General features: G+C 35.5%; 2 protein-coding genes across 21 annotated transcripts in view; both read right to left on the bottom strand.

The window, feature by feature from the left end:
• Positions 1–331: 331 nt before the first annotated feature.
• LOC100878742 (endochitinase) lies at positions 332–7,087 on the bottom strand. Of its 4 annotated transcripts, none has more exons than XM_012285228.2 (10): positions 6,965–7,087; positions 3,018–3,080; positions 2,594–2,929; positions 2,262–2,484; positions 2,069–2,192; positions 1,748–1,945; positions 1,377–1,458; positions 1,095–1,306; positions 761–1,012; positions 332–684 (listed from the first exon to the last, which is right to left on the bottom strand). In XM_012285228.2, the coding sequence occupies exons 2-10, from the start codon at positions 3,070–3,072 to the stop codon at positions 526–528; spliced, it is 1,641 nt and encodes a 546-aa protein (XP_012140618.2). In that variant the 5' UTR covers positions 3,073–3,080; positions 6,965–7,087; the 3' UTR covers positions 332–525. The 4 variants fall into 4 exon arrangements, with proteins under 4 accessions (XP_012140618.2, XP_076387847.1, XP_012140619.2 ...); XM_076531732.1 differs by lacking the exon at positions 6,965–7,087 and adding an exon at positions 4,425–4,521; XM_012285229.2 differs by lacking the exon at positions 6,965–7,087 and adding an exon at positions 3,286–3,418.
• Positions 7,088–7,659: 572 nt separating this feature from the next.
• The window catches only part of LOC100876690 (uncharacterized), a 123,905-nt gene continuing 119,232 nt past the window's right edge, over positions 7,660–12,332 (bottom strand). For 15 of the 17 annotated variants that reach the window (XM_076531713.1, XM_076531719.1, XM_076531714.1 and 12 more), the window contains one exon: positions 7,660–11,406. In XM_076531713.1, coding sequence (XP_076387828.1) covers positions 11,294–11,406 — 113 coding nt within the window. In that variant the 3' untranslated portion in view covers positions 7,660–11,293. The other 2 variants (XR_013038165.1, XM_076531710.1) reach the window with 2 other exon arrangements.

Below are 12,332 nucleotides of genomic sequence, written 5' to 3'. Positions count from 1 at the left end.
ATTATAATTTTTAATAACAAATTATTCATTACTGTTTGTACATAGGCTGTATCTTATTTACTTGAAATGGTAAAAAATATATGCAAATAATGGACTCTGTTATTTTTAAGTAATAAATTATTTGTTAGTAATTATAAGCTACATACTGATAATATTTAAAAATATTATTTTCCTTATTTAAAAAATATTATTCCTACTACAATAAAGTATTAAAAAGAATCTATAATTTGTTCAGAATAAAGATGGTATGCATTTAATAATAGATCCATACATGACATTGGAGGTGCGAAAGCGTTAAAAATATAGTGATAGGGTATAATAATTGAAACAGTTTCTTACGAATGATATAATGTTTATTGTATTTCAATTAATACGCGTATTTTACAACTTATGTTTGTGATACACATCAGTCTGTTTTCTAGCAAAGTATCGTCACACGATTTTTATTTAACACGTTGAGTGCCACAATAAAAACGACCGTATATAAGACGATACATTTTAATAAACGTTACTTATATGATCGTTTCATTTTTCCACATCTTTGTGCCTTACCATTACAACAATAGACCTACATTCTTTTCGATCTGCATTTTGTGGCCAATCGCAAACATTGTTGACAGTGTTCCAAACTAAATTGTTGGGACAGGTGAACTTCATCGGTGATCCGTGAACACATTCGAAGTACTATGAAAAAGTAGAATGGAATATTTTTGACGATGCATTTTTTAATTCGAGTGTTTATTATTATTTTAATACTCACAGAATGACAGTCTTTAGAAGGGACAAATTGATTAGTGCTTTGACATACAGTCTTCTCTGCTTCATTATCGTCTACAGGTTCTTGAGTAGGTTCTGACTTGTCTGCATTCTCGGTGGTCGAACTTACTTCCGGTTTTCGAGTAGTGGTTTCCGTGGGTTTGTACGTAGTAGACTGGGTAGTAGACTGGGTAGTAGATTGGGCAGGTTGAATGTTATCTGACGAAGTGGTACTCGGTGGTTTCGCCCAGTCAGGCTAGACATAGAGTTAACAATAATTTGGTAGAACCACAATTATAATTAAATGTCTGTAGACATAAAAAGTCTGTAATTATTACCGTAGGAGTTGTGTGGAATTCTTTGTCCTGTACAACGTATCCCTTCAATCCTTGGCTAATAGTATTCATTAAAGGATTACGTTCGCCGCAAAGTCCTTGGAAATCGTCCATATCTATGGCCCAAACCATAGCACCGGCGTATCGTGATTCTTTGATAAAGTCGATCTTGTATTTGACACTTTCTACATTTTCGTAACCCACCCATTGTGTTTCTGTAATTATTAATCGATTAAAAATCACGTAGCAAAAGGATATTAAACTCTCGTGTACAAATATGTGTACCTTTGTACATGTACGGAACTTTGCCAACGTCATCGAATTTCTGGGTCCAGTTGCTTCCTGGAGCTTGCAGTCTCGTGCAAATCTTTTCAAAAAATTTGTGTATATTAGTAATATAAATTATTATTGATAATGTTTCAAAATCGTGCTTTAAAGTTGGCGAATGACTCAGAACTTGTCACATAAATTATAATTTTCAACCTCAAATTAAAGAAGAATATTGTATCAGAAAGTACCAAGAGTAGTAAAGGCATATTCCTTTACGTAATTAGTGTACATTTAACAAAAGAAAAAAGAAATAAATTTAACCAGCAGGATATCCATGTACCCGAAGTAAATACGACCGCAGAGGGTTTAATATTCATTGATCATACTTCGTAGTAAGAAAGGAATCCTTTGGCCTGGGTGTACTCCCCAGGTGCACCACCGCCAGCTTCTTTATTGATGTAGGTTCCAGGCTCGTAATTATGGTTACCTTGGCTGAGGGTAAACGTACGCCCGTACAGCGGAATTCCAACGACCAGTTTCTTAGCTGGACAGCCTTTTTGTTCCCAAAGTAAAAGACCATCATGCTGTAACGGCATAATGTGTACATGTATATGCATATTCGTGAATTTATCGCTTTGTTCATTATAAACGTATCGAAGAGCGGTATAAATAAAAATACAGAGCGTTCTGTATTGTTCTATACATACCACGTTCAATTTTTCGTAAGCCCACTGATCGTGCGGTCGACGATAAAGAGGACTATGCACATCCGCGAAGCCAGCCCAGTTACCACGAAGGTCATAGGCCATTACGTGAATAACATCCAAATTGCTATGAAAATATAAATGAAATATAAATATTCTGTCTAGAACATAATAGCTTAGTCGTCGATTCGCTTACTTGCAAAGTTCTGGTACATGATACCCCTCGTCTAGACGAAATTTCGCCATCGGAACCGCCATCGTGATCTCCCATCCTTTATTCTCCTTGTCGAAAGCGCGCCTTAGTTCTTCGACAAAGTAGAAGAATTTATCCTTATCGGAGAATTTACCACCTCTGTCTGCTGCGCCAGGATATTCCCAGTCCAGGTCGAAACCGTCGAAATCATATTTGTGCATGAATTCTAATAACAAACAAACGTACTAACATTATTCACGCATTAGATTATTATGCATTCTATCACTAGGCATTTTGACATCTTTATATGATAGAAATTTGATGAATATCCTTACCGACTACGCTCTTGATGAACGTGTCTCGCCTTTCCTTCACGCTGACTAGAGCACTATACTTCCTGCCGCCTTCTCCCCAACCACCAACAGCTACGGAAGTCTTTAGGTGAGGATATTTGGATCTCAAGTTGTTGAAGGCCAGGAAATTTCCTTTGTCAACATCCAGTTCAGGATCGAGAATCAATACTTCCCAAGTAACGTTGCTTACACCGATGAATGAGTAAATGACGTGAGTACATAGATCACCCGGAACATCGTTCACCCCGTAGCTACCAACATCCGGTCGATAAATGGCCCAGTTGCTGAAGTAACATGCAATCCTGCCTTGTTGTTCCGCTGATGATCGAAAATTATTTCACACGAATTATTAGAAATGCATTATCTAACGTATACATATCTTATCTGAAGGGAGTGATCCATTTACCTGTCGCGATTACGAATAGCAGAGGAAGTAACAGAAGAGTCTTTCTTGAGGTCATTTTAGAAACTGTAAATAATTATACTTGATTAATTATTCGTTAGTAATTTGTGACGTATCACCCTATTTCAATTGTTAAGAATGTCAAGTATGATGAAAACTAACACCTACACGGTCATCGCCTAGAATTATGTTACTCTATTGGAAATTGTTCTCATTGAGCTTCACTGTAACGTCACAATGTATCGGTAATTAATAATGTTAAGTTCACAACCTGATAACAGAAGTTCTGAATGAGTTTATCGATTATCCAACAGCCCGATTGAAGCAAAGTCACAGGTTCGTGTTACGGGTTCGATATCAGAGTCGATGCTCGTATCGTGTACGTCTGGTTAGGTAGGGCATCGAGGCGTCTTTAAAAACGCGAACAATCTAGCCGGTTGATCAGTGGTGGGTAGAATAATCGCTTCATCGAAGCGTCATTCTTTAAAACGAGTAACGATCGGGCGACCGGTTTTCAGAAAAGCAAATAACACGGTATGTTCGTGAAACTTTTCTTTCTACCAATCTCGGGTTGTTTTTGTTTTGGTGCAGGGTAAAAGATAGCATCGAGATTCACCGAAGTATGTAGTAACAACGATCTTTATCTTGATTACACGGGTCTCTATCTTAATTACGTAGATACAAAAAAGTGAAGCAAACCTATTTGATGATCGGCTGATTATTTTACCGAACAAGTTCGATTTTTTCGTTACTATGCTAATCTTCTATTTTCACTTTTACTGTAATTGCACAAAATTCTGTTTCAGGAAGTAAAAAGGTCTGCATTATAACGGTACAGTAATAAAGGTTCAAGCACCTTCTTAACGAGGGTTCTACTACGAGAATTAAAAAACGAAGCGACGTTATTCGATCTGTACACGCGAAAAGGTCCAGTCGATAAAACTGCAACATTTTTTTTTCTTTCGTTGCACGTATTCCTCGACGAGATTAAACCACGAAAATACGATCGTAAAAACTTCGGGTCACCCCTTGCGAGACTTAAACCGCACGAACATGAGCTATAAAATTCGAGACGATTGTATTATAACGTAAGTAGAATGTACCGTTCTACGCAGTCCGAAAAATATTTTTCCGTTCATCGGCATTCAATTGCGATCGCAAACAACGAGGAGTAACCGCTCCTTGAAATTGTTTTATTTTTGCTTTGAAAACGTTAAAAACAGTTGAGATGTGAGTTGAAAAATGATAAAAACGTGATCGAAATTCTTTCTTGTTTAATTTTGATGCGAAACGAGGAAGTTTCGAACTGAAAAACTGAACACTTCCAAGGTAAGTTCCTTTCTCATAATTCTATGTAGTTGAACATCGAAGTCGGAAGAAGAAAAATAGCAAGATATCTATAGCACTTACTATGCGGCAGTGAAAGCGGACGTACGTAGAATGTCACGTTATAAAAGTAATTATATATGCATTTAGAACAAAATGGTTTCATATTTCAATTAAAATTTTCCACTTATTACATTACAAAATTTTTGAAGGGTCATCCAGATGCTTATAACTAAGAATAGTGGTAATGAACAGTTCTAAAGTCCCAAGCCCTAAATATTTATATTAGTTGCAATTTTTGAAAAGTTATTCAATCGTATTGAAATTTGTGGCGGCAGTGAGCAGTGGTCTGCATAGCGTTGAACGTGTTAACGGGTCAATTCCAGCATGCTCGTAACAAGAACCGTTCAGATTGTTTTTCGAGGAGATCGATCGTCTACGGTTCATTGTCTTTCGCATCGTTTGAGCGCATCGACCACGGAATAACAATCGATTCAATACAGAAGCAGTCACAGAACGAACAAAGAACGGTGAAAGAAGATCAAAGACCGTCCTTGGGATTCGACGAGTTTCGCGCGAAATATAAGAGCTAGATAATGGTCTTTGCATCGTCAAGATAAAGGAATGACACCGAATCAAGAGTCTGCGGCTTTCGCGAATTAAAATGCTGGCTGCATCCAGTCCTTCGACTACTATTCCAACTGCACTTCGAATACAAACGTCCGCCACTCTACGGAACTCCGTTTTATCGGCATAATAACTCCTGCCGTTGTTCCTTTGTTCTGTTTATAGAAGATGCTACGTTTTTAAATATTTTTGCCAAAAGAAGGAAAGTGATTCAACCTTCTGCTTCAACAATGTTCTTCGAAAGCGTACAAGTATCTCCTAAACGATCGTTTCTGAGTCTTTTTAAATTCTAACCACTTTTTTTTATCCCATAAAATGTCCATTTTACCATTTCAACTAATTGATCGAAATTAAAGAAATTTTTAATGGAACGAAAATAACACCGTCGTGGACCTTATTGTATATTTTTCAAACTAACGTTATGGAATTTATTCGAATAAATATTTGGTTGCTTTTAACATGTTTGCGACGTTAGTCGTATATATTTTTCGAGGTTCTTTCTGTTCAACAAGAACGCCGACATCGTCGTGATTATTCATAAGACCGACTCTCGAACCGATACGCCATAATTTATTTCTGTTGCATCTCGTTGCACTTGGAGGATTTGATTAGTTCGTAGACATAAAGAGCCGATCAATGATAGCCTTCCGTGACGAACATTTCAAACGATATTAAATCGATCGTTTCAATCTTAGATGTTGGAAATTTCTGTTTGTAAAACGATTGCGATTTATTTTACGTAAATCTGGTAGTACAGTAAATAACTGCAAACTTATAATTTTTGTCAGACACGATAAAAATAAATACTTTGATAAAATTTTGAGTGGAGCAAAATAAGTGAAAGTCACGAATTTTCAAAAATTTCTATAACAATCTGAAACGGCTTTCTCGTTAACTATAACGGCGAATGGCAAAGCCGATAACAGTGATAGCGTTCGAGTTACGATACTTTTATGAAAATGAGACCATATAAAATCCACTAACTCTTCGCTGACCTTCGAGCAGGAGATGAAAGAAACGAACAGAAAGGCGCAATAAAAGGGTAAAAAGAAAAACGGAAACGACACGAGTGGATCCTCGCCTACATGACGTGTCGGAGTCGAAATTCCAAAGAATTTATGTAAATATGTGGAAAATGGTTTTATCTCACCGTCTCGTAAATTGTGATGGAATTGTAATAACTGAATAGTATTAATCATTCATTAATTTTTATTGTATTATCAATGAAACGTCAACACTAGCAGGTATCACCTATTTCCGATACGATGCTACAAGTAAACTAATCTAAAAAGTACACTCTGAGATTGTTTGTTCAACTGGATGAGTAATTGGTTTTTTAAATCGCGTCACGAATTTTATAATGCAAACTGTTGCTTGAATCATAGACTTTATCGTGTGATAAGATCGTTCGTTGCAATGGGGTGACAATCATTGATGCTTCAGATTTTGTGTTTATAAAAATTTAGATCTTCGGTGAAAATGATATTTATGTTTGAAGTTCCTAGTTTCCTTTCTTTTATAACTTTCTCAAGATCAGATAATAGAAGGTTAACAAACACGTGGCCAGAAATAAATATTTTTATTGCACTTGACACATGGATTGTTTTCTCAGATGTGTGTCACGATAAAGATTATCATTTCTTATCATTAAACGAAATGATTTATTGTAATAGCATTAGTTTTCAAGAATTCTGCTTACCGATAAAAAAACGATTAAGTGGATAAATAATCCTCGTGCACTTATAGTTTCAACAAAGTAAATACACTGATTCTTATTACGTTAGAACTGAAAGCGATTATTAAACCATACAGAAAGCGATTTAAAAATGAATTATATTCAACATGAAGATGAAGAGAGAAAATGTTCCATTGTGAAAATTGAAAATTAAGCAGCGTGTTAATGAATCGAAAGAAATAAAAGCTCATAGTGTAAATAAGAAACGGCAGATGCTTGTGTTGAAGTCGAAGAAAGAACTGAAGAGAGGAAGAAGACTCACCGTGCAACGAGCGGGTACCAGAGAAAAATCATGGCTACGGTCGAGGTTAAGCTCTCATATATACCCAGCTGGACCTCATTAGAATTCAGGTGTAAGGGGACTGGTACGATTGGTTGGTTCGTCGACCCTCTGCCTCCTCGTCAACGACGAGAGGGACAATCGTGCGACGATCATTGCTGATCGACTCTTCGTCCCTCCATTCTGGTTCTTCCTCCACTTTGTATTAAACTTTATGGCGATTCGCTTGAATATCTTATTCTTAACAAATTTAAGAGTTAAGTATACGAGTTGATACTTCTATGGACTCGTACACTTGCTATTAGTATCTTAGAGGGTAAGTCTTTTATTTATCTCATTATCGATCTTATAATTAATGGGATTTTCCACACGCGGATAGCAAGACAAGTAATTTATGCTGAAAGGTATGTGTATGTATACAATGCATAGAATGCTGTTTGATAAATTTTAAGATTTGCATAGGAACCTTGCAGCAGAGATACCTAATACGAATAAAAAGTATCGCTTTTAGCCTCGAACCCAATCATGTTCAGAATGCATCCTTGTTAACGTAGTTTTCTTACTGAATTATAAGAACTAAATATATTTAATTTTTGTAACGCTTACTCTAAAGATTCGTAATAAATGGAATTCGTAATAGAAGATGGGAATCGGTAGGGTCGAAGAAAAATTGTAGCTCGTGTAATATGGATTTTATTTTATTCGTGTAACAATAACAGCTCCTGTTCGCACAGTAGTCTCTTTTACAATAGTGCTTTCGGCGTGATCGCTCCACCGATCCGTTTGGTGTCAATGGCGACCGTAGAAAGCAACTGTTTGCTGGTTTCTCAGGTACCATGGACCCTCGAGGGACATCGAAAGAGTAATTCTTCACGACGAAACAATTAAACGTTATCATTTTTCGAACATTGTCTCTCAAATCGCGATTCACGTTGAAAAGGAGAGAGATCGGGGATCTCGAAGGGACCAATCCTCACGAGCAAAAGGCTTTTTTTCGATAGAAACAAAATCATTTTGTTCCACTTCTTCGCGAGAAACGATCAAAGTTCCTTCACAGATTTCACTTCGTGCCACTATATCGTACAAAAATTATTCCTAACGTCGATGCCTGTCATCGACAATAGAAACGTGTGGTCTACCTTTAATTATCGTGATTAACGAGATACCTTTCTCGCAGTGAACAAGGTGGAAGATTCTTAATTAAATTGTTTTTGTGCTGTGAATTAGTCTCGCCGGTTTTTTCTTGATTTTTAATTGACGAACAGTCGTGTCGCTGTTTGCGATCGATCTGTTGAGCGTAATTTGGCACTCTTCCACTTCAAATGGACTATAAAAGAAAAGAAGGAACGTGAGATGAATTTCTTTTTAGAAACATTCAATTGCGATCCGCTTTTTAACCGCTGCGAGGCTTTTTAATTCTTTGAAGCGATGTCGTTAATAGACGGTATAAATGCTACCCATTTTTTAAGAAAAACGTAAGGGTTTTCATTCTAGTTCTTTCATCATAGATTACATTGGTAGATTGTACTAGCACTGACAGGAGAAATATATTGACTAAACTCACGTAAATGATAAAGAAAAATGATTTGATAGAACAGTAATACTAGTCGTTGGTAGAACAGAATTGAATAGCACCGCAATAAAATAAAGTCTACTTTACAGCGAATATACTATAGCATTGCTATACTAGAGTGATGACAGAAATTTAGTCGAAATACTCTACTACTATCACCTCGGTATAGCAGCGCTACTACACTCCATCGGTAATCTAAATTTAAAGCTAGTCGTTGGCAAAGTAAAGCGATCATTAAATACTGTTTATGTTCGAGATCTTCTCCCAACGAATTACAAGTACAAAATTCATCGAAATTTAATTGACGCTTCAAAGAATTAAGCTGCACTTGCACTTTATTAACAGGATACGTTCGGTTCTATCGATCTCCATTGAATAGAGACGTCGAACCTTTTTCGCACGCTTATACATAACCGTGGAATTTATTTAAACGCACTCTCAAGATCGATTTTCATCTTTGAATTGATACATTGGTGACGAGAATCGACCTTCGAAACGTTAAGTGTTGTAAGTCAGACATCGATGACATCGATGTAGTATACTATTACAGGACGTATCTAGAGCGTATATATACGTGTTACGAGTTTCTTAGATTATACGTGGTTCAACGTCGGTCAAATGTATGGATCTGTTATGAACATGTTCGTAAGAAAAGTGTCGAGTAGGATGCCCATTGGTTAGGTAAACGTCATACGTTTCCATACTTTTGACTGCGTTGAATTGGAGCAATATTTGCGATCGTAAACAATGACCAATGATACTAAGATAGAGATGATTTTTATTTTAATTCTTTGGTTCAGCAATTTTTGTATCGAAAATAGTTAAATAGAATAAACATGCCGTCTGCTATTTAATTTGATTAAAAAATTATTAAACGAAGAAGGAAGATATCGATATTTATAACTTTTGTAACTTTAAAGTTCTTTCTATACCTACAAGAAAATTATTTACGGTGTTATAACGAATAACTAAAAAATAATCAGCTAACAAATTGTAATTAACGCACGGCACAGTGAATATAAATGCGATGGCAGTTAACGTGTTAGTCGCGATTAGAAGTTGATTTATGCGAATAAATACGTGATGACACGAAGAAATTTTAATTTAGAAATTCTTTCTTATCGAGACAGGTGTTCGTTCTTAGAAAATCTGTAATATTAAAACGTGAAAAATTCTTATACAATAATTATGTAAACGGTGATTATCGTTACATCGAATACACACAGATGTTTTCCAAGTATACTCGATGAAATTTCGACTATCTTTGGTCACTGTTTCGCTTTGCAAAGATCGTTCTCGTTTCAGTCAGTTCAACGATAATGATCGCAATTTACAGTATATTATCTTACAATTAGTCTTTGACTATGTCACGTTCATAGCACCTACCGTAAACGCAACCTTAATTAATTATTATATTTATTCTTTATTTCTTCATTTTATTCCTAATATTCTCCTTTGCTCTTTATTCAGATTCTGGATCGTTGATTCTTAAACTCGTTGCAATATACAAACTTGTCTCAAATGACAGTTGCAGGAATAAATCGAAAAGTCTTTTGCCGTTTTTCAATTTTAGACACCGTTTTACATATATTTTTATTTGAAGTTCCACTTCCAGGGTGCCTGAACTTTAATCGAACAAATTTAACGTAGATTTGTCTTTCAGAAAAACGAGTTTGCGAAACACGATTCCGAATAATAAATAGAACACTTTGAATTTGGCCGAGTGGCTTTAGTAAAAGAATTAAACGAATAAGGTAAAATTTATTTAACGATAAAAACTATATGAACAGTTTATAAACGTCTTACCTTAATTTATAAAAACGATTGAACGCAATCTCGGCCAAATTCAACTTGCAGAGAATCATACTTCTGATTGTTTTTTATTATTATACCTGATTTTCCCTAAATTACAGGAATTCGATTACAGTCCGTCGCTAAATTAAACCGCACTTTCGCTGTATCTTAACTTATTTATTATCGCTACTCATAGAAATTGGTGGAAGCATTCTGTTCGAAAGAAAGAAAAGAACATCAAGACAGAGTAATGTCAAGAAAAAACTCAATTCCTTATAAATTTACACATTTCAGAGTTAAAAGAAACCATAAAAGCTGCAATACTGATATCATTCAAATTAATTCTTTATGTTCTTTCTTGACGTGAAATTATTTATAATTATCCGTTTTTAAAATTTGCCTCAGTAACCAATGCAACAATCGCACACGAATTCGAAGCAGAAAATAGTAAATATAAGCTAAATCACGCTCGTTAATTTAACGAAACAGTGCTTACTACTACAAGGGAATTAAAATCGATAGAAAGAAGAAAGCGTAATAAAAAAAAGTTAAAAGCTTCTTTATTTCCGTTGATCGTCTCGATATTTACTATTTTCTTTTATAAATATCGTTCACCTAATTCTGCTCGACATCCATTATTATGAACTATTCGTTATCGTCGACTTAGAGGACAACTATTTATTATCAGTTTATTTAATCAATGATTATGTACAATATCGATGCAAATAAAAAGACAAAGAAAAAGAAGGAAAGAAAACGCCGTTTCCTTATTTTTAATGTTACCGTGATCGCAGATATCGGGCGATCACCTGTAAAGTTTCAAAAAGATCTTTTGTTTCTCTGTTGTTCCGGGCTGGCAGTAGCGTTTTTCTTTTGTGCTAAACAGGATTTTGTTGTTTCTTTTTTACGATAGCAGTGTCCGTAGGACTTTGAGCTACATCTTCTTACGAATAATAATTTTCTCTTTGTTGATAGAGCGGAAGCGGTGTCACCGGCGAGAGATCCTCGTCGTCTAAGCTCGATTCGGTGTTCAAAGGAAGTGTAGCCAGAGCTTTCACTGTCGATTATCGAATCAAACAAATTAATTTCGATTTCACGCGAGACGTTCGTTGGAGAATTATTTCTTATTTATCTTTTTCATTTAGCATTACTTCATCATCGTATATCTTTTACGCTCTAAATTCTCACCAGTCGTATGGCTGAGAGATTCAAAATGAGCTGTAACTTGAAATTAATTCTCTAACGAACATGTAGCATCTATGAACGACGTTAAAACGAATATTATTCGAGGAAGAAATGTATGAAGGAAAAATGGAAAAAAAAATGAAAGAAAAATATAAACAAACCTGAAAAACGATAATATGGTGCGCGTGTCCTATATGGGAGGATGGAGAAAGCATGTCAGTCAGTGTGCCTGGTTACCTATACACAGCACAAACAATCCAAACAACACTCACTACGTATGAAACATCGACAATTGCTCACATATTTGTTCATCTAGTTAAATTATGCACGTACTATCGAGTCACATAAAATACATTTACTTTGTACAAATTAATATACAGTTTCCTGTGAATAAATATGCGAGTCAGTGTATACTTTATAGTCAGCTGGAGCTTCATCGATGAAATTAGTCGTAGAATTAAAATAAAAAAATAATCGCGATAACGCATGCCAATGTGAGCTCTCTGAACTTTATACGCTGGAACTGGAGAACGATTAAGACCTACGTTCTAAACTCTAATTCCTCTAAACACATAATATTATACATAATATAACACTATATACGATAGATTAAACGAAAATTTGGAAGTGATTATTTCGAAATAACAGATGACATTCTCCTAGTTCCGACAAGAGGTACCAGGTAAATAAAAAAATAACTGGGAAATTTTACAAGCGTAGGTTTTCTGTAAAGGCATAGAAGTCCACTCTAAACATTGGTCATGCTATCACACCACTATACGCTATTTAGATTCGTGC

This window comes from Megachile rotundata, chromosome 5 (genome assembly GCF_050947335.1).
Source record: "Megachile rotundata isolate GNS110a chromosome 5, iyMegRotu1, whole genome shotgun sequence".
Lineage (NCBI taxonomy): Eukaryota > Metazoa > Arthropoda > Insecta > Hymenoptera > Megachilidae > Megachile > Megachile rotundata.
Note: the sequence above shows the minus strand (reverse complement) of the source record. Positions and strands in the feature narration are given on the sequence as shown.